This window comes from Coturnix japonica, unplaced genomic scaffold, assembly GCF_054131305.1.
Source record: "Coturnix japonica strain WE unplaced genomic scaffold, WE-NBRP24 Scf054, whole genome shotgun sequence".
In the NCBI taxonomy this organism is placed as follows: Eukaryota; Metazoa; Chordata; class Aves; order Galliformes; family Phasianidae; genus Coturnix; species Coturnix japonica.
The window spans coordinates 187,136-211,611 of record NW_028188957.1 but is presented as its reverse complement, the minus strand read 5'-3'; the positions used below and the strand labels follow the sequence as shown (position 1 = coordinate 211,611).

Genomic DNA, 24,476 nt, shown 5'->3' with positions numbered 1-24,476 from the left:
TTACCCCCCTGTCCCATTTACCCCCATTAACCCCTTATATACCCCCCTAACCCCCCTTTAGCCCCCTATTTACCCCCCTAACCCCCTATTTACCCCCTATTTACCCCATATATACCCCCCCTAACCCCATATATCCACCCCATAGATGTGGTAGAGCTCCTATTGGCCCATGGAGCCGCCATAGATGATGCTGGGGGTCCGGGCTGTGAAGGGCTGACCCCATTGCACCCCCACCCCATTAATACCCCCCTATTAACCCTATATACCCTATATCCACCCCATAGATGTTGTTGAGCTCCTATTGGATCACGGTGCTGCCATAGACCTCCTTTATACCCCCATATACCCCCCTTCATAACCCCATTACCCCCCATTAACCCCCTATATACAACCCTAACCCCCCATTTAACCCCATATTACCCCCCTAACCCCCTATTTACCCCCTTATTACCCCCTTATTTACCCCCCTAACCCCCTATTTACCCCCCTAACCCCCTATTTCCCCCTTTATATCCCCCATTAACCCCTATTTACCCCCCTTATTACCCCCCGAACCCCCTATTTACCCCCATATACCCCCATATACCCCCCTATTAACCCTATATACCCTATATCCACCCCATAGACGTGGCTGAGCTCCTATTGGATCACGGTGCTGCCATAGACGATGCTGGGGGTCCGGGCTGTGAAGGTCTGACCCCGTTACACGACGCTTTGGCCTGTGGACACTTCCACGTGGCTCAGCTGCTCATTGACAGGGGGGCGGATGTCACTGCCAGGAGCCATAAGGTAACATATATAGGGGGGTATATGGGGTATATAGGGGGAATATGGGGGGTTATGGGGGGGATATAGGGGGTTATGGGGGGGATATAGGGGGTTATAGGGCTCCATGTGGCTCAGCTGCTCATTGACAGGGGGGCGGATGTTACTGCCAGGAGCCATAAGGTATATACACATATAGGGGATATATGGGGTATATGGGGTATATATGGGGTATATGGGGTATATAGGGGGTTATAGGGCTCCATGTGGCTCAGCTGCTCATTGACAGGGGGGCGGATGTCACTGCCAGGAGTCATAAGGTAACATATATAGGGGGTTATGGGGGTATATAGGGGGTTATGGGGTATATATGGGGGTATATGGGGGTATATGAGGGGTTATGGGGTATATAGGGGGTTATGGGGGTATATATTGGGTATATGGGGGTATATAGGGGAGTATATGGGGGTATATAGGGGGTTATGGGGGTATATGGGGGGTATGTGGGGGGTTATGGGGTATATAGGGGGTTATGGGGGTATATAGGGAGGTATATGGAGGGTTAAGGGGGTATATAGGGGGTTATGGGGTATAGGGGGTTATGGGGCTCCATGTGGCTCAGCTGCTCATTGACAGGGGGGCGGATGTTACTGCCAGGAGCCATAAGGTAACGTATATATATAGGGGATATATGGGGTATATATGGGTTATATATGGGGTATATGGGGGGTTATGGGGGTATATGGGGGGGTATATGGGGTGTATATGGGGGGTATATGGGGTGTATATGGGGGGTATATGGGGGGTGTATGGGGGTATATAGGGGGTTATGGGGGTATATAGGGGGATATATGGGGTTATATAGGGGGTTATGGGGGTATATAGGGGGTTATGGGGTATATATGGGGGTATATGGGGGTATATGAGGGGTTATGGGGTATATAGGGGGTTATGGGGGTATATATTGGGTATATGGGGGTATATAGGGGGGTATATGGGAGTATATAGGGGGTTATGGGGGTATATGGGGGGTATGTGGGGGGTTATGGGGTATATAGGGGGTTATGGAGGTATATAGGGAGGTATATGGAGGGTTAAGGGGGTATATAGGGGGTTATGGGGTATATAGGGGGTTATGGGGTATATATGGGGGTATATGGGGGGTTATGGGGTATATAGGGTATATATGGGGTATATAGGGTATATATGGGGTATATGGGGGGTTATGGGGGGGATATAGGGGGTTATGGGGGGGATATAGGGGGTTATAGGGCTCCATGTGGCTCAGCTGCTCATTGACAGGGGGGCGGATGTCACTGCCAGGAGTCATAAGGTAACATATATAGGGGTATATGGGGTATATAGGGGGAATATGGGGTATATGGGGGTATATGGGGGTATATGGGGGTATATATGGGGTTATGGGGGGTATATGGGGGTATATGGGGTATATGGGGGTATATATGGGGTATATAGGGGATATATGGGGTATATGGGGGGTTATGGGGGTATATAGGGGATATATGGGGTATATAGGGTATATATGGGGTATATGGGGGGTTATGGGGGGGATATAGGTGGTTATGGGGGGGATATAGGGGGTTATAGGGCTCCATGTGGCTCAGCTGCTCATTGACAGGGGGGCGGATGTCACTGCCAGGAGTCATAAGGTAACATATATAGGGGTATATGGGGTATATAGGGGGAATATGGGGTATATGGGGGTATATGGGGGTATATGGGGGTATATATGGGGTTATGGGGGGTATATGGGGGTATATGGGGTATATGGGGGTATATATGGGGTATATAGGGGATATATGGGGTATATGGGGGGTTATGGGGGTATATAGGGGATATATGGGGTATATAGGGTATATATGGGGTATATGGGGGGTTATGGGGGGGATATAGGTGGTTATGGGGGGGATATAGGGGGTTATAGGGCTCCATGTGGCTCAGCTGCTCATTGACAGGGGGGCGGATGTTACTGCCAGGAGTCATAAGGTAACATATATAGGGGTATATGGGGTATATAGGGGGTATATGGGGTTATGGGGGGTATATGGGGGTATATGGGGTATATGGGGGTGTATATGGGGTATATATGGGGGTATATGGGGGTATATAGGGGGATAGGGGGGTATATGGGGGGATAGGGGGGTATATGGGGGGGTATATGGGGGGTTATGGGGGTATATGGGGTACATGGGGGTATATAGGGGGTTATGAGGGTATATAGGGGGTTATGGGGTATATAGGGGGTTATGGGGGGTATATATGGGGTATATGGGGGGTTATGGGGGGTATATATGGGGTATATGGGGGCATATAGGGGGTTATGGGGCTCCATGTGGCTCAGCTGCTCATTGACAGGGGGGCGGATGTCACTGCCAGGAGTCATAAGGTAACATATATAGGGGTATATGGGGTATATGGGGTATATAGGGGGTATTTGGGGGTATATAGGGGGTATATGGGGGGTATATGGGGTATATAGGGGATATATGGGGTATATGGGGGGTCATGGGGGTATATAGGGGATATATGGGGTATATAGGGTATATATGGGGTATATGGGGGGTTATGGGGGGGATATAGGGGGTTATAGGGCTCCATGTGGCTCAGCTGCTCATTGACAGGGGGGCGGATGTTACTGCCAGGAGCCATAAGGTATATACACATATAGGGGATATATGGGGTATATGGGGTATATAGGGGGTATATATGGGGTATATGGGGGTATTTGGGGGTATATGGGGGGTATATGGGGGGTATATGGGGGGTATATGGGGTATATAGGGGATATATGGGGTATATGGGGGGTCATGGGGGTATATGGGGGGTATATGGGGTGTATATGGGGGGTATATGGGGGGTGTATGGGGGTATATAGGGGGTTATGGGGGTATATAGGGGGATATATGGGGTTATATAGGGGGTTATGGGGGTATATAGGGGGTTATGGGGTATATATGGGGGTATATGGGGGTATATGAGGGGTTATGGGGTATATAGGGGGTTATGGGGGTATATATTGGGTATATGGGGGTATATAGGGGGGTATATGGGGGTATATAGGGGGTTATGGGGGTATATGGGGTGTATGTGGGGGGTTATGGGGTATATAGGGGGTTATGGGGTATATATGGGGTATATATGGGGTATATGAGGGGTTATGGGGTATATAGGGGGTTATGGGGGTATATATTGGGTTTATGGGCGTATATAGGGGGGTATATGGGGGTATATAGGGGGTTATGGGGGTATATGGGGGGTATGTGGGGGGTTATGGGGTATATAGGGGGTTATGGGGGTATATAGGGAGGTATATGGAGGGTTAAGGGGGTATATAGGGGGTTATGGGGTATATAGGGGGTTATAGGGTATATATGGGGGTATATAGGGGGTATATGGGGTATATAGGGGGGTATATGGGGGTATATAGGGGGTTATGGGGTTATATAGGGGGTGTATGGGGTTATATAGGGATTTATGGGGGTATATGGGGGGTTATGGGGGTATATAGGGGGTATATGGGGTTATATAGGGGTTTATGGGGGTATATAGGGGGGTATATGGGGGGTTATGGGGGTATATGGGGGTATATGAGGGGTTATGGGGGTATATGGGGGGTTATGGGGGTATATGGGGGGTTATGGGGGTATATAGGGGGGTATATGGGGGTGTATATGGGGGGTTATGGGGGTATATAGGGGGTTATGGGGGTATATAGGGGGTATATCGGGGTATATAGGGGTTTATGGGGGTATATAGGGGGTATCTAATGGGGGTATAAAGGGGGTTGGGTGGGTAAATGGGGGGCTGGGTTCCTTATGGGGTCTCTATAGCGTCAGGGTCTATATGGGGTCTCTATGGGATACTTATAGGGTCAAGATCCCTATGGGGTCCCTATGGGGTCCTTATAGGGTTCTATGGGGTCCTTATAGGGTCAAGGTCCCTATGGGGTCCTATGGGGTCCTTATAGGGTCAAGGTCCCTATGGGGTCCTACTGGGGTCCCCTTGGAGTTATGGGGTCCCATTGAGGTCAGTGGGGTCCCTATGGGGTCCTATTGGGGTCCTTATAGGGTCAAGGTCCCTATGGGGTCCTGTTGGGGTCCTGTTGGGGTCCTTATAGGGTCAAGGTCCCTGTGGGGTCCCTATGGGCTCCTATAGGCTCCTATGGGGTCCTTATAGGGTCAAGGTCCCTATGGGATCTCTATGGGGTCCTATGGGGTCCTTATAGGGTCAAGGTCCCTATGGGGTCCTTATAGGGTCCTATGGGGTCCTTATAGGGTCAAGGTCCCTATGGGGTCCTATTGGGGTCCTTATAGGGTCCTTATAGGGTCCTTATAGGGTCCTTATAGGGTCAAGGTCCCTATGGGGTCCTATGGGGTCCTTATAGGGTCAAGGTCCCTGTGGGGTCCTTTGAGGACCTTATAGGGTCCTATGGGGTCCTTATAGGGTCAAGGTCCCTATGGGGTCCTATGGGGTCCTTATAGGGTCAAGGTCCCTATGGGGTCCCACTGGGGTCCCCTTGGAGTTATGGGGTCTCATTGAGGTCAATTGGGTCCCTATGGGGTCCTATTAGGGTCCTTATAGGGTCAAGGTCCCTGTGGGATCCCTATGGGGTCCTATTGGGATCCTTATAGGGTCAAGGTCCTTATGGGGTCCCTATGGGGTCCTATGGGGTCGTTATAGGGTCAAGGTCCCTATGGGATCTCTATGGGGTCCCATTGGGGTCCCATTGAGGTTATGGGGTCCCATTGGGGTTCTTATAGGGTCAAGGTCCCTATGGGGTCCTATGGGGTCCTTATTGGGTCAAGGTCCCTATGGGGCCCTATTGGGGACCCATTGAGGCTATGGGGTCACATTAGGGTCAATGGGTCCCTATGGGGTCCCACTGGCTTCCCATAGAGCCTATGGGGGTCAGAATGGGGTCCTTTATAGGGTCAATCTATGGGGTCTCTTATAGGGTTTGACCCCCCGGGGGACACTGGAGGAATGGGAACGACTGTATGGGGCCGAGTTGGACCAGGAGACGACGGAGCTTTGTAGGGTTATGGGGCAGAGGCTGAAGGACGCCGAGATGGGTGAGTTTATGGGGTTATGGGGTGGGTTATGGGGTTATATGGGGTTATGGGGTGGATATGGGGTTATGGGGGGATATGGGGTTATGAGGGGGATATGGGGTTATATGGGGTTATATGAGGGGATATGGGGTTATATGGGGTTATATGGGGGAATATGGAGTTATATGGGGGGATATGGGGGTATATGGGGTTATATGGGGTTATATGGGGTTATATGGGGTTATATGGGGTTATGGGGGGATATGGGGTTATAGGGGGTTATATGGGGTTATATGGGGGGATATGGGGTTATATGGGGGGATATGGGGTTATATGGGGTTATATGGGGTTATATGGGTTATATGGGGTTATATGGGTTATATGGGGTTATATGGGGTTATATGGGGTTATATGGGGTTATATGGGGTTATATGGGTTATATGGGGTTATATGGGGTTATATGGGGTTATGGGGGGATATGGGGTTATAGGGAGTTATATGGGTTATATGGGATCAATGGGGTTATATGGGGTTATATGGGGGGATATGGAGTTATATGGGATCAATGGGGGGATATGGGGTTATATGGGGGGATATGGGGTTATATGGGATCAATGGGGGGATATGGGGTTATGGGGTTATGGGGTGGATATGGGGTTATGAGGGGGTATGGGGTTATGGGGTGGATATGGGGTTATGGGGGGGGGGGGAGTATGGGGTCCTTCTAGGATGAAGATCTCTATGTGGACCCTATAGGGTTCTATGGGGTCCTATGGGGTCTCTATAGGGTCAGGGTCCCTGTGGGCTTTCTATAGGGTCCTATGTGGTCCCTATAGGGTCAGGATTTCTATGGGGTCCCTATAAGGTCAGGGTTCTATGGTTTCCCTATAGAGTCCCTATACAGTCAGGGTCTCAGTGGGGTCCCTATGGGGTCTCTATAGGATCAAGGTTTCTATGGGGTCCCTATGGACCTTATAGGATCAGAGTGAGTCTCTGTGGGGTCCCTATGGGATCTCTATAGGACCAAGGTTCCTATGGGGTCCTATGGGGGCCCTATGGGTTCCCTATGGGATCTCTATAGGGTCAGGGTCTCTATGGGGTCTTATAGGATCCTATAGGGTCCCTATGGGATCTTATGGGTTCCCTATGGGGTCTCTATAGGGTCAAGGTCTTTATGGGGTCCCTATATTGTCAGTGTCTCTATGGGGCCCCTATGGGGTCCCTATGGGGTCCCTATAGGGTCAGGGTCCCTATGGGGTCTTATGGGTTCTTATGGGGTCCTTATAAGGTCAAGATCTCTATGGGGTCTTATGGGGTCCCTATAGGATCAAGGTCTCTATGGGGTCCCTATGGGATCTCTATAGGGTCAGGGTCTCTATGGGTCTTTATAGAGTCCTATAGGGTTAGGGTCTCTATGGGGTCCCTATGGGGTCTTATGGGGTCTCTATAGGGTCAGGGTCCCTATGAGGTCCCTTTAGGGTCTTATGGGGTCTCTATAGGATCAAGGTCTCTCTGGGGTCCCTTGGGGGTCCTATAGGGTCTCTATAGGGTCAGGGTCTCTATGGGGTCCCTATAGGGTTCTGAGGGGTCCCTATGGGGTCTCTATAGGATCAGGGTCTCTATGGGGTCTTATGGAGTCCCTATATGGTCAGGGTCTCTATGGGGTCCTATAGGGTCTTATGGGGTCCCTATAGGGTCCTATGGGGTCCCTATAGGGTCAAGATCTCTATGGGTTCCCCATAAGGTTCTATGGGATCCTGTAGGGTTCTATGGGGTCCCTATAGGATCCCTGTAGGGTCAGGGTCCCTGTGGGGTCTTATGGGTTCTTATGGGGTCCCTATAGGATCAAGGTCTCTATGGGGTCCCTATAGGGTCTCACTTTCCCCCTTTTTATCTCCCCCTACAGCCGCCCTGGATTCTCTCTGCCCCCCAACCTTGGAGGACCCCAAACAACCCCCTCCATCCCCTATGGGATCCCCTATAGGATCCCCTATGGGGTCTCTATGGGGTCTTATGGGGTCCCTATAGGGCCAAGGTCTCTTTGGGGTCCCTATGGGTCTTATGGGTGCCCTATAGGCTCCCTATAGGGTCAGGGTCTCTATGGGGTCTCTATGGGGTCTTATGGGGTGTCTATAGGGTCAAGATCTCTATGGGGTCCCTATAGGGTTCTATGGGGTCCTATAGGGTTCTATGGGGTCCCTATGGGGTCTCTATAGGATCAGGGTATCTATGGAGTCCTTATAGGATCAAGGTCTCTATGGGGTCCCTGTGGAGTCCTATAGGGTCCTATAGGGTCAGGTTCTCTATGGGGTCCCTATGGGGTCTTATGGGGTTTCAATAGGGTCAAGATCTCTATGGGGTTCCTATAGGGTCTTATGGGTTCCCTATAGGCTCCCTATAGGGTCAGGGTCTCTATGGGGTCCTATAGGGTCCCTATATGGCCTCACTATCCCTCCCCCTTTTTATCTCCCCCTACAGCCACCCTGGATTCTCTCTGCCCCCCAACCTTGGAGGACCCCAACCAACCCCCTCCATCCCCTATAGGGTCCCCTATAGGATCCCCTATGGGGTCGTCTATGGGGCCCCCTATGGGGTCTCTATAGGGTCAAGGTCCCTATGGGGTCCCTATGGGTTCCCTATAGGGTCAGGGTCCCTATGGGGTTTTATGGGTTCTTATGGGGTCCTTATAGGGTCAAGATCTCTATGGGGTCTTATGGGGTCCCTATGGGGTCCCTATGGGATCAAGGTCCCTATGGGGTCCCTATGGGATCAAGGTCTCTATGGGTGCCCTATGGGGTCTTATAGGGTCTTATGGGGTCCCTATAGGATCAGGGTCTCTATGGGGTCCCTATGGGGTCCTATGGGGTCTTTATAGGGTCCTATAGGGTTAGGGTCTCTATGGGGTCCCTATGGGGTCCCTATAGGATCAAGGTCCCTATGGGGTCCTATAGGGTCTTATGGGGTCCCTATAGGATCAGGGTCTCTATGGGGTCCTATGGGGTCTTTATAGGGTCCTATAGGGTTAGGGTCTCTATGGGGTCCCTATGGGGTCCCTATAGGATCAAGGTCCCTATGGGGTCCTATAGGGTCTTATGGGGTCTTATAGGGTCGTATATGGTCCTATAGGGTCTCACTTTCCCCCTTTTATCTCCCCCTACAGCCGCCCTGGATTCTCTCTGCCCCCCAACCTTGGAGGACCCCAACCAACCCCCTCCTTCCCCTATAGGATCCCCTATAGGATCCCCTATAGGATCCCCTATGGGGTCTATGGGGTCTATGGGGTCTCCCACCCCACAACCAGCCCGGAAGAGGCCTCGTCTCCACGTCACCCCCCCCCCGGGGGTCCCTTCTATCTCCAAGTCCTCCAACGTCTCGTTGGTTTCTCCCCAACCTCCTGCATTGATCCCTATGGAGGAATTCCTGGACGATGATTGGCTGGAGGATGACGTGGGGGGCGGGGCTAAGAAGAAGAGGAGGGCCAATGGGAGGAGAGGGGGAGGGGCTAAGGGGGGTGGGGGGCCAATGGGAGGGCTTGGAGGACCTAAGCGGGGACCAATGGGAGGGGTTGGAGGACTTAAGCGGGGGGCTGGAGGACTTAAGGGGGGACCAATAGGAGGGCTTGGAGGATCTACGGGGGAACCAATGGGAGGGCTTGGAGGACCTGAGGAAGGACCAATAGGAGGGCTTGGAGGACCCAAAGGGGGGGCTGGAGGACTTAAGGAGGGACCAATAGGAGAGCTTGGAGGACCTAAGGAGGGGGCTGGAGGACCAATGGGAGGGCTTGGAGGACCAACAGGTGGACTTGGAGGACCAATGGGAGGCGGCCATGACAGCAATGAGAAGGTAATGGGATTGGGATTATAATGGGATTAAATGGGATTAATGGGATTAATGGGATTTAATGGGATTAATGGGATTATAATGGGATTAATGGGATTAGTGGGATTTAATGGGATTAAGATGGGATTATAATGGGATTATAATGGGATTATAATGGGATTATAATGGGATTAAATGGGATTAATGGGATTATAATGGGATTATAATGGGATTACAATGGGATTGGGATTACAATGGGATTACAATGGGATTACAATGGGATTGGGATTATAATGGGATTATAATGGGATTACAATGGGATTGGGATTACAATAGGATTACAATGGGATTACAATGGGATTAAGATGGGATTATAATGGGATTACAATGGGATTACAATGGGATTGGGATTATAATGGGATTATAATGGGATTACAATGGGATTACTATGGGATTACAATGGGATTGGGATTATAATGGGATTATAATGGGATTACAATGGGATTGGGGTTACAATGGGATTACAATGGGATTACAATGGGATTACAATGGGATTACAATGGGATTACAATGGGATTGGGATTATAATGGGATTACAATGGGATTGGGATTACAATAGGATTACAATGGGATTAAGATGGGATTATAATGGGATTACAATGGGATTACAATGGGATTGGGATTACAATGGGATTACAATGGGATTACAATGGGATTGGGATTATAATAGGATTACAATGGGATTACAATGGGATTGGGATTACAATAGGATTACAATGGGATTACAATGGGATTAAGATGGGATTATAATGGGATTACAATGGGATTACAATGGGATTGGGGTTACAATGGGATTATAATGGGATTACAATGGGATTACAGTGGGATTACTATGGGATTACAGTGGGATTACTATGGGATTACAATGGGATTGGGATTATAATGGGATTATAATGGGATTACAATGGGATTGGGGTTACAATGGGATTACAATGGGATTACAATGGGATTACAATGGGATTGGGATTATAATGGGATTATAATGGGATTACAATGGGATTGGGATTACAATGGGATTACAATGGGATTACAATGGGATTACAGTGGGATTACAATGGGATTACAATGGGATTGGGATTATAATGGGATTATAATGGGATTACAATGGGATTGGGGTTACAATGGGATTACAATGGGATTACAATGGGATTAAGATGGGATTATAATGGGATTACAGTGGGATTACAATGGGATTACAATGGGATTACAGTGGGATTACTATGGGATTACAATGGGATTGGGATTATAATGGGATTATAATGGGATTACAATGGGATTGGGGTTACAATGGGATTACAATGGGATTGGGATTATAATGGGATTACAATGGGATTACAATGGGATTAAGATGGGATTATAATGGGATTACAATGGGATTACAATGGGATTGGGATTATAATGGGATTATAATGGGATTACAATGGGATTGGGGTTACAATGGGATTACAATGGGATTACAATGGGATTACAATGGGATTGGGATTACAATGGGATTATAATGGGATTACAATGGGATTGGGATTACAATGGGATTACAATGGGATTACAATGGGATTGGGGTTACAATGGGATTACAATGGGATTACAATGGGATTGGGATTATAATGGGATTACAATGGGATTGGGATTACAATAGGATTACAATGGGATTACAATGGGATTAAGATGGGATTATAATGGGATTACAATGGGATTACAATGGGAATGGGATTACAATGGGAATGGGATTACAATGGGATTACAATGGGATTACAATGGGATTACAGTGGGATTACAGTGGGATTACTATGGGATTACAGTGGGATTACTATGGGATTGGGATTACAATGGGATTACAATGGGATTACAGTGGGATTACTATGGGATTACAATGGGATTGGGATTATAATGGGATTATAATGGGATTACAATGGGATTGGGGTTACAATGGGATTACAATGGGATTGGGATTATAATGGGATTACAATGGGATTACAATGGGATTAAGATGGGATTATAATGGGATTACAATGGGATTACAATGGGATTGGGATTATAATGGGATTATAATGGGATTACAATGGGATTGGGGTTACAATGGGATTACAATGGGATTACAATGGGATTACAATGGGATTGGGATTACAATGGGATTATAATGGGATTACAATGGGATTGGGATTACAATGGGATTACAATGGGATTACAATGGGATTGGGGTTACAATGGGATTACAATGGGATTACAATGGGATTAAGATGGGATTATAATGGGATTACAGTGGGATTACAATGGGATTACAATGGGATTACAGTGGGATTACTATGGGATTACAATGGGATTGGGATTATAATGGGATTATAATGGGATTACAATGGGATTGGGGTTACAATGGGATTACAATGGGATTGGGATTATAATGGGATTACAATGGGATTACAATGGGATTAAGATGGGATTATAATGGGATTACAATGGGATTACAATGGGATTGGGATTATAATGGGATTATAATGGGATTACAATGGGATTGGGGTTACAATGGGATTACAATGGGATTACAATGGGATTACAATGGGATTGGGATTACAATGGGATTATAATGGGATTACAATGGGATTGGGATTACAATGGGATTACAATGGGATTACAATGGGATTGGGGTTACAATGGGATTACAATGGGATTACAATGGGATTGGGATTATAATGGGATTACAATGGGATTGGGATTACAATAGGATTACAATGGGATTACAATGGGATTAAGATGGGATTATAATGGGATTACAATGGGATTACAATGGGAATGGGATTACAATGGGAATGGGATTACAATGGGATTACAATGGGATTACAATGGGATTACAATGGGATTACAGTGGGATTACTATGGGATTACTATGGGATTACAGTGGGATTACTATGGGATTGGGATTACAATGGGATTACAATGGGATTACAGTGGGATTACTATGGGATTACAATGGGATTGGGATTATAATGGGATTATAATGGGATTACAATGGGATTGGGGTTACAATGGGATTACAATGGGATTGGGATTATAATGGGATTACAATGGGATTACAATGGGATTAAGATGGGATTATAATGGGATTACAATGGGATTACAATGGGATTGGGATTATAATGGGATTATAATGGGATTACAATGGGATTGGGGTTACAATGGGATTACAATGGGATTACAATGGGATTACAATGGGATTGGGATTACAATGGGATTATAATGGGATTACAATGGGATTGGGATTACAATGGGATTACAATGGGATTACAATGGGATTGGGGTTACAATGGGATTACAATGGGATTACAATGGGATTGGGATTATAATGGGATTACAATGGGATTGGGATTACAATAGGATTACAATGGGATTACAATGGGATTAAGATGGGATTATAATGGGATTACAATGGGATTACAATGGGAATGGGATTACAATGGGAATGGGATTACAATGGGATTACAATGGGATTACAATGGGATTACAATGGGATTACAGTGGGATTACAGTGGGATTACTATGGGATTACAGTGGGATTACTATGGGATTGGGATTACAATGGGATTACAATGGGATTACAATGGGATTACAGTGGGATTACTATGGGATTACAATGGGATTATAATGGGATTACAATGGGATTGGGATTACAATGGGATTACAATGGGATTACAATGGGATTGGGATTATAATGGGATTACAATGGGATTGGGATTACAATGGGATTACAATGGGATTACAATGGGATTAAGATGGGATTATAATGGGATTACAATGGGATTACAATGGGATTGGGATTATAATGGGATTATAATGGGATTACAATGGGATTGGGGTTACAATGGGATTACAATGGGATTACAATGGGATTACAATGGGATTGGGATTATAATGGGATTATAATGGGATTACAATGGGATTGGGGTTACAATGGGATTATTATGACTGGGATTAGGATTAGGATCAGGATTAGGATTAGGATTGGGACTAGGATTAGTGTTATGACTGGGATTATGATTATGATTAGGATTATGATTAAGTTGGGATTAGGATTGGGATTAGGATTAGAATTGGGATTGGGATTAGGATCGGGATTAGGATTTATCTGTTATTGGGGTCGGGCTCTGATCTCCCCCCTGTTCCCCCCCAGGTTCCCCCTGTTGCCCCCCCCGCGTTGCCCCCCATCCGGGTCAGGGTCCGTGTGCAGGAGCTCGTCTTCCTCATCCCCGTCCCACACGGGTAATGACCCCATTGACCCCATAGGGACCCCATTGACCCTATAGCCCCCCACTGACCCTATAGCCCCCCACTGACCCTATAGCCCACCACTGACCCTATAGCCCACCATTGACCCTATAGCCCCCCACTGACCCTATAGCCCCCCACTGACCCTATAGCCCACCACTGACCCTATAGCCCACCATTGACCCTATAGCCCACCATTGACCCTATAGGGACCCCACTGACCCTATAGCCCACCATTGACCCTATAGCCCCCCACTGACCCTATAGCCCACCATTGACCCTATAGCCCACCATTGACCCTATAGCCCCCCACTGACCCTATAGCCCACCATTGACCCTATAGCCCCCCACTGACCCTATAGCCCACCATTGACCCTATAGCCCCCCACTGACCCTATAGCCCACCATTGACCCTATAGCCCACCACTGACCCTATAGCCCACCATTGACCCTATAGCCCCCCACTGACCCTATAGCCCCCCACTGACCCTATAGCCCACCACTGACCCTATAACCCACCATTGACCCTATAGCCCACCACTGACCCTATAGCCCACCACTGACCCTATAGCCCCCCACTGACCCTATAGCCCACCATTGACCCTATAGCCCCCCACTGACCCTATAGCCCACCATTGACCCTATAGCCCCCCACTGACCCTATAGCCCACCACTGACCCTATAGCCCACCACTGACCCTATAACCCACCATTGACCCTATAGCCCCCCACTGACCCTATAGCCCACCACTGACCCTATAGCCCACCACTGACCCTATAACCCACCATTGACCCTATAGCCCACCACTGACCCTATAGCCCACCATTGACCCTATAGCCCACCACTGACCCTATAGCCCCCCACTGACCCTATAGCCCACCATTGACCCTATAGCCCCCCACTGACCCTATAGCCCACCACTGACCCTATAACCCACCATTGACCCTATAGCCCCCCACTGACCCTATAGCCCACCACTGACCCTATAGCCCACCACTGACCCTATAACCCACCACTGACCCTATAGCCCCCCACTGACCCTATAGCCCACCATTGACCCTATAGCCCCCCACTGACCCTATAGCCCACCATTGACCCTATAGCCCCCCACTGACCCTATAGCCCACCATTGACCCTATAGCCCCCCACTGACCCTATAGCCCACCACTGACCCTATAGCCCACCACTGACCCTATAACCCACCATTGACCCTATAGCCCCCCACTGACCCTATAGCCCCCCACTGACCCTATAGCCCACCATTGACCCTATAGCCCCCCACTGACCCTATAGCCCACCATTGACCCTATAGCCCACCACTGACCCTATAGCCCCCCACTGACCCTATAGCCCACCATTGACCCTATAGCCCACCACTGACCCTATAGCCCCCCACTGACCCTATAGCCCCCCACTGACCCTATAGCCCACCACTGACCCTATAGCCCACCACTGACCCTATAGCCCACCATTGACCCTATAGCCCACCACTGACCCTATAGCCCCCCACTGACCCTATAGCCCACCATTGACCCTATAGCCCACCACTGACCCTATAGCCCCCCACTGACCCTATAGCCCACCATTGACCCTATAGCCCACCACTGACCCTATAGCCCACCATTGACCCTATAGCCCCCCACTGACCCTATAGCCCACCATTGACCCTATAGCCCACCACTGACCCTATAGCCCACCATTGACCCTATAGCCCACCACTGACCCTATAGCCCCCCCACTGACCCTATAGCCCCCCACTGACCCTATAGCCCACCATTGACCCTATAGCCCCCCACTGACCCTATAGCCCACCACTGACCCTATAGCCCACCATTGACCCTATAGCCCACCACTGACCCTATAGCCCACCATTGACCCTATAGCCCACCACTGACCCTATAGCCCACCATTGACCCTATAGCCCACCACTGACCCTATAGCCCACCACTGACCCTATAGCCCATCATTGACCCTATAGCCCACCATTGACCCTATAGCCCACCACTGACCCTATAGCCCACCACTGACCCTATAGCCCACCATTGACCCTATAGCCCACCACTGACCCTATAGCCCCCCACTGACCCTATAGCCCCCCATTGACCCTATAGCCCCCCACTGACCCTATAGCCCACCATTGACCCTATAGCCCCCCACTGACCCTATAGCCCACCATTGACCCTGTAGCCCACCATTGACCCTATAGCCCACCATTGACCCTATAGCCCCCCACTGACCCTATAGCCCACCATTGACCCTATAGCCCACCATTGACCCTATAGCCCACCATTGACCCTGTAGCCCCCCACTGACCCTATAGCCCACCATTGACCCTATAGCCCACCACTGACCCTATAGCCCACCATTGACCCTATAGCCCACCATTGACCCTATAGCCCACCACTGACCCTATAGCCCACCATTGACCCTATAGCCCACCACTGACCCTATAGCCCACCATTGACCCTATAGCCCACCATTGACCCTATAGCCCCCCACTGACCCTATAGCCCACCATTGACCCTATAGCCCACCACTGACCCTATAGCCCACCACTGACCCTATAGCCCACCACTGACCCTATAGCCCCCCACTGACCCTATAGCCCACCACTGACCCTATAGCCCACCATTGACCCCATAGAGGCCCCATTGACCCTATAGCCCACCATTGACCCCATAGGGGCCCCATTGACCCTATAGCCCACCATTGACCCCATAGGGGCCCCATTGACCCTATAGCCCACCATTGACCCCATAGGGACCCCATTGACCCTATAGCCCACCATTGACCCCATAGGGGCCCCATTGACCCTATAGCCCACCATTGACCCCATAGGGGCCCCATTGACCCTATAGCCCACCATTGACCCCATAGGGACCCCATTGACCCTATAGCCCACCATTGACCCCATAGGGACCCCATTGACCCTATATCCCACCACTGACCCCATAGGGACCCCATTGACCCTATAGCCCACCACTGACCCTATAGCCCACCACTGACCCTATATCCCACCATTGACCCCCACTGACCCTATTAACCTCATTGACCCCATCGACCCCATATCCCCCATTGTCCCAATATCCCCCCATATCCTCCACTGACCCCATATCCCCCATTGACTCCATATCCCCCATTGACCCCATATCGCCAATTGACCCCATATCCCCCTATATCTCCCATTGACCCCATATCGCCAATTGACTCCATATCCCCCTATATCTCCCACTGACCCCATATCCCCCAATTGACCCCACTGACCCCATATCCCCCATTGACCCCATATCCCCAATTGACCCCATATCCCCCTATATCCCCCATTGACCCCATATCTCCCCATATTCCCCACTGACCCCATACCCCACAATTGACCCCACTGACCCCATTAACCCCATTGACCCCATATCCCCCATATCCCCCACTGACCCCATACCCCACAATTGACCCCACTGACCCCATATCCCCCCATTGACCCCATATCCCCCATATCCGCCCATATCCCCCCATTGACCCCATATCCCCCACTGACCCCATATCCCCCAATTGACCCCACTGACCCCATATCCCCCCATTGACCCCACTGACCCCATATCCCCCCATTGACCCCATATCCCCCTATATCCCCCATATCCCCCCATATCCCCCACTGACCCCATATCCCCCATTGACCCCATATCCCCCACTGACCCCATTAACCCCACTGACCCCATACCCCACAATTGACCCCACTGACCCCATTAACCCCATTGACCCCATATCCCCACATTACCCCATATCCCCCATTGACCTCATTGACTCCACTGACCCCATATCCCCCACTGACCCCATATCCCCCATTGACGCCATATCCCCCCATTGACCCCATATCCCCCATACCCCCATATCCCCCCATATCCTCCCATGTCCCCCATTGACCCCATATCCCCCATTGACCCCATATCCCCCATATCCCCCCCACTGACCCCATAGTCCCTATTGTCCTTATTAACCTCATTGACCCCATATCTCCCTATTAACCCCATATCCCCCCATTGACTCCATTGACCCCATTGTCCCCATATCCCCCCATTGACCCATATCCCCTCCTTGTCCCCACTGTCCCCATATCACCCTATTGTCCCCATATCCCCCATTGACCCCATATCCCCCCATAGTCCCGATATTCCCCCATTCACCCCATATCCCCCCATTCACCCTATTGACCCCATTTCCCTGTTTTACCCTATTGACCCCATATCCCTCCATATCCCCCATATCCCCCCACTGACCCCATATCCCCCATTGACCCCATATCCCCCATTGTCCCCATATACCCCATATCCTCCACTGACCACATATCCCCCACTGACCCCATATCCCCCACTGACCCCATATCCCCCATATCCCTCATATCCCCCGATATCCCCCATTGACCCCATAGTCCCTATTAACCCCACTGACCCCATATCCCCCATTGACCCCATATCCCCCCATTGACCCCATACCCCCTCATATCCCCCACTGACCCCATATCCCCTATTAACCCCATATCCCCTATTGACCCCATATCCTCCCGTATCCCCTATTGACCCCATATCCTATTGACCCCATAGATGCTCAGTGTCCTGGCTGTGCTCTCAGGCCGCCCAGCGCCACCTCCAGGCCGTGGGGCTGCAGCCCCATTTGGCCCTACAAAAAGATGGAGCCCTGCTCGACCCCACAGACCTCGTGGCCGACGTCCTACAGAGCGGAGATGAGGTCAGCCCCATATACGGCCCCATAGACCTATAATGGCCCTATAATGGCCCCATAATGGCCCTATAACACCCCAATGGTGGCCATAGCCCCATATACGGCCCCATAGACCTATAATGGCCCTATAACACCCTATAGCCCCATAGACCACTATGGCCCTATAATGGCCCTAGAGACCCCTATGGCCCCATAGACCACTATGGCCCCATAATGGCCCTATAGAACCCTATGGCCCTATAATGGCCCTATAGACCCCTATGGTCCCATAGACCATTATGGCCCCATAACCCCCCAGTGACCCTATAATGGCCCTATAGACTCCTATGGCCCCATAGACCACTATGGCCCTATAGCCCTATAATGGTCTTAAAATGGCCCTATAATGGCCCCATCAAGGCCCCATAGACCCATAATGACCCTATAACCCCATAACGGTCCCATAGCCTCATAATGGCACCATGGCAACCCAATGGCCCTATAGACACATAATGGCCCCATAATGGTCCCTAATGGCACCATGGCCCCATAATGGCCCCATAGACCCCATAACAATCCTATAACACCCTAATGGGGGTCATAGCCCCATATACGGCCCCATAGACCCATCATGGCCCTATAACACCCTAATGGGGGCCATAGCCCCATATACGGCCCCATAGACCCATCATGGCCCTATAACACCCTAATGGGGGCCATAGCCCCATATACGGCCCCATAGACCCATCATGGCCCTATAACACCCTAATGGGGGCCATAGCCCCATATACGGCCCCATAGACCTGTCATGGCCCTATAGATCCCTATGGCCCCATAGAGCCCTATAGCCCTATAATGGCCCTATAACACCCCCACGGCCCCATAATGGCCCTATAACAGCCCTATAGACCCCTATGTCCCTATAGACCCATTATGGCCCCATAGACCCCTATGACCCCATAGACCCCTATGGCCCTATAGACCCCTATGACCCCATAGACCCCTATGACCCCATAGACCCCTATGGCCCTATAGACCCCTATGACCCCATAGACCCCTATGACCCCATAGACCCCTATGGCCCTATAGACCCCTATGACCCCATAGACCCCTATGGCCCTAAAGCGACCCCAAATGGGAGTCCCATTGGGAGCTGTCCGAGGTGCTGAACTGGCATGTCCATACATAGGAGCTGTCCATGGTGCTGAACTGTGTATTTCTATTACACACACACCAAATAGGTGCTGTCCAAGGTGCTGAACTGTAATATCCCCCTATTAGCACTGCCCCATCCGACCCACAATAACCCAATAGGAGCTGTCCGTGGTGCTGAACTGACACGCCCATCCCATAATACTCCCCCACAGGTGCTGTCCAAGGTGCTGAACTGTAATCTCCCCCTATTAGCACTCCCCCATCCGACCCACAATAACCCAATAGGAGCTGTCCGTGGTGCTGAACTGACACGCCCATCCCATAATACTCCCCCACAGGTGCTGTCCAAGGTGCTGAACTGTAATCTCCCCCTATTAGCACTCCCCCATCCAACCCACAATAACCCAATAGGAGCTGTCCGTGGTGCTGAACTGACACCTCCATCCAATAATACTCCCCCACAGGTGCTGTCCGAGGTGCTGAACTGGGATCTCCCCCCGTTACCGGATCGTTATCGCCGGGCCTGTGAGAGCCTGGGGATAGGTAACATGGCGGCCCATTAAACCTATAGGGAACAGCCAGCCCCATAGAACGACCCCAGCCCCATAGGAACCCCTGAAACCCCATAGGACCCCACAGCCCAATAGGACCCCATAGAGCACTACGGGACCCCATAGAATCCATAGGACCCTCATAAAACCCCATAGGACCCCATAGGCCCCATAGGACCCCCGTAGAACCCATAGACCCCATAGACCCCAGAGGACCCCCCCACAGCCCCATAGGATCCCATAGACCCCATAGGACCCCATAGACCCCATAGGACCCACATAGACCCCATAGGACCCCCCCACAGCCCCATAGGATCCCATAGACCCCATAGGACCCCATAGATCCCATAGGACCCACATAGACCCCATACGACTCCCCCACAGCCCCATAGGATCCCATAGACCCCATAGGACCCCATAAACCCCATAGGACCCCATAGAACCCATAGGACCCCATAGAATCCATAGGACCCCACAGCCCAATAGGACCCCATAGAGCCCTATTGGACCCCATAGAATCCATAGGACCCTCATAGAACCCCATAGGACCCCATAGACCCCATAGGACCCTCATAGAACCCCATAGGACCCCATAAGACCCCCCCAAACCCCATAGAACCCCCCCAAACCCCATAAGACCCCCCATCTGACCCCATAGGACCCCATAAGACACCCCCAAACCCCATATCCCCCCATAGAACCCTATAGAACCCCCACAAATCCCATAAGACCCCCAATCTCACCCCATATGACCCCATAAGACCCCATAGAACCCCATAAGACCCCCTCAAGCTCCCCCCAAACCCCATAGGACCCCAATCCCACCCCATAGGACCCCCCAACGCCCCCAAGCCCCATAGAACCCCCCCTCAGCTCCATAGAAGCCCCCCAATCCCACCCCATAAGACCCCATAGGACACCCCCCCAAACCCTATAAGACCCCCCTTAACCCCATAAGACCCTATAGAACCCCCCTTAACCCCATAAGACCCTATAGAACCCCCCTTAGCCCCCTAAGACGCCTTATCTAACCCCATATCCCTCCTATTTGCCCCCATATGCCCCCCATTTAACCCCATATCTGACCCCATATCCGACCCCATAACTGACCCCATATCCCCTATATGTTCACAGCCCCCCACCCCATAGTGTCCCACAGCAGCCGGCTCCAAGCTCAGCAGGACCCCATAGAACCCCCCCAAACCCCATAGAACCCCCCCAAACCCCATAGAATCCCCCCAAACCCCATAGAACCCCTATCTAACCCTATATTCCCTCATATTTAACCCTATATCTGACCCCATATGTGACCCTATAACTGAGCCCCCAAACCCCATAAGACCCCATATCTGACCTCATAGAGCACCCCAAACCCCATAGGACCCCATAGAACCCCATAAGACCCCCAATCCCATCCCATAGGACCCCATAAGACCCCCCCAAACCCCATAAGACCCCATATCTAACCCTATATTCCCCGCCTATTTAACCCCATATCCGACCCTATAACTGACCCTATATTTCCCCTATCCAGCCCCCCACCCCACACTTTCCCACAGCAGCCGGCTCCAAGCTCAGCAGGACCCCATAGAACCCCCCCAAACCCCATAGAACCCCATAGAACCCCCCCAAACCCCATAGAACCCCTATCTAACCCTATATCCCTTCATATTTAACCCTATATCTGACCCCATATCCGACCCCATAACTGACCCCATATCCCATATATGTTCACAGCCCCCCACCCCATAGTGTCCCATAGCAGCCGGCTCCAAGCTCAGCAGGACCCCATAGAACCCCCCCAAACCCCATAGAACCCCTATCTAACCCTATATTCCCCCTATTTAACCCCATATCTGACCCCATATCCGACCCTATAACTGACCCCATATCCCCCATATGTTCACAGCCCCCCACCCCACAGTGTCCCACAGCAGCCGGCTCCAAGCTCAGCAGCCCAGTTTCCTGTGGGTCGGGGTCCGGTTGCCCCCCCCCCATTTCCCCCCATTGCTCCGAGCCCTGAAGCTCCAATGGGGGCTGAAGGAACTGACCCTACGGGGCTGTTCTATGGGGGATCCCATAGGGCCCGAAATAGGGGCGGCCCTACAAGAGCTGCCACATCTGACACTATTGGATCTATATGGGAATCGACTGGGGGCCAGCGCGATCGGCCATATAGCAAAGGCGGCGGAGAAAGGGGCTCTAAAGGTAATGGGGTCTTATGGGGTTATATAGGGTTATGGGGTTATATGGGGGGATATGGGGTTATATGGGGTTATATGGGGTTATATGGGGTTATATGGGGGGATATGGGGTTATATGGGGTTATATGGGGTTATATGGGGTTATATGGGGGTATATGGGGTTATATGGGGGTATATGGGGTTATATGGGGGTATATGGGGTTATATGGGTTATATGGGGTTATATGGGGTTATATGGGGTTATATGGGGTTATGGGGTTATATGGGGGGATATGGGGTTATATGGGGGATATGGGGTTATATGTGGGGATATGGGGTTATAAGGGGTTATATGGGGGGATATGGGGTTATATGGGGTTATATGGGGTTATATGGGGTTATATGGGGGGATAATGGGGTTATATGGGGTTATATGGGAGGATATGGGGTTATATAGGGATATATGGGGTTATATGGAATCAAGGGGGGGGTATATGGGGTTACATGGGTTGTTATGGGGTTATATGGGGGGATATGGGGTTATATGGGGTTATATGGGGGAATATGGGGTTATATGGGGCCAAGGGGGGGGCTTATAGGGTCAAGGAGGGATATATGGGGTTATATGGGGGGATATGGGGTTATATGGGGGTATATGGGGTTATATGGGGTGTTATGGGGTTATATGGGGTGGTTATGGGGTTGTATGGGGATATATGGGGTGTTTTGGGGAGGTTATATGGGGTTGTATGGGGTTAGATGGAGTTATATGGGGTTGTATGGAGTTATATGGGGTTGTATGGGGGGATATGGGGTTATAATGGGGGGATATGGGGTTCTATGGGGTTCTATGGGGTGGCTATTGGATCTATATGGGAATCGACTGGGGGCCAGCGCGCTCGGCCATATAGCAAAGGCGGCGAAGAAAGGGGCTCTAAAGGTAATGGGGTCTTATGGGGTTATATAGGGTTATGGGGTTATATGGGGGGATATGGGGTTATATGGGGTTATATGGGGTTATATGGGGTTATATGGGGTTATGGGGTTATATGGGGGGATATGGGGTTATATGGGGTTATATGGGGTTATATGGGGTTATGGGGTTATATGGGGGGATATGGGGTTATATGGGGGATATGGGGTTATATGGGGGGATATGGGGTTATATGGGGTTATATGGGGGATAATGGAAGTATAAGGGGAGATATGGGGGTATATGGGGTTGTATGGGGTCAAGGGGGGGGTATATGGGGTTATATGGGGTTATATGGGATATGGGGTTATATGGGGTTATATGGGGGAATATGGGGTTATATGGGGTTCTATGGGGTTATATGGGGTTATATGGGGTTATATGGGGGTATATGGGGTTATATGGGGGTATATGGGGTTATATGGGTTATATGGGGTTATATGGGGTTATATGGGGTTATATGGGGTTATGGGGTTATATGGGGTTATATGGGGTTATATGGGGGTATATGGGGTTATATGGGGTTATATGGGGTTATATGGGGTTATATGGGGTTATATGGGGTTATGGGGTTATATGGAGGGATATGGGGTTATATGGGGGATATGGGGTTATATGTGGGGATATGGGGTTATATGGGTTATATGGGGTTATATGGGGTTATATGGGGTTATATGGGGTTATGGGGTTATGTGGGGGGATATGGGGTTATATGGGGGATATGGGGTTATATGTGGGGATATGGGGTTATAAGGGGTTATATGGGGGGATATGGGGTTATATGGGGTTATATGGGGGATATGGGGTTATATGGGGTGTTATGGGGTTATATGGGGTGGTTATGGGGTTGTATGGGGATATATGGGGTGTTTTGGGGAGGTTATATGGGGTTGTATGGGGTTAGATGGAGTTATATGGGGTTGTATGG

General features: G+C 50.3%; 1 protein-coding gene across 1 annotated transcript in view; it reads left to right on the top strand.

Moving 5' to 3' along the window:
* Window positions 1–24,476, top strand: part of TONSL (tonsoku like, DNA repair protein) — a 96,319-nt gene that overhangs the window by 53,332 nt on the left and 18,511 nt on the right. Inside the window, exons 15-21 of the mRNA XM_085533104.1 lie at window positions 626–789; window positions 5,741–5,858; window positions 8,998–9,680; window positions 13,879–13,967; window positions 18,569–18,713; window positions 20,306–20,384; window positions 22,302–22,600. Of these exons, the coding sequence (XP_085389230.1) occupies window positions 626–789; window positions 5,741–5,858; window positions 8,998–9,680; window positions 13,879–13,967; window positions 18,569–18,713; window positions 20,306–20,384; window positions 22,302–22,600 (1,577 nt within the window). The remainder of the gene's footprint in view (window positions 1–625; window positions 790–5,740; window positions 5,859–8,997; window positions 9,681–13,878; window positions 13,968–18,568; window positions 18,714–20,305; window positions 20,385–22,301; window positions 22,601–24,476) is intronic.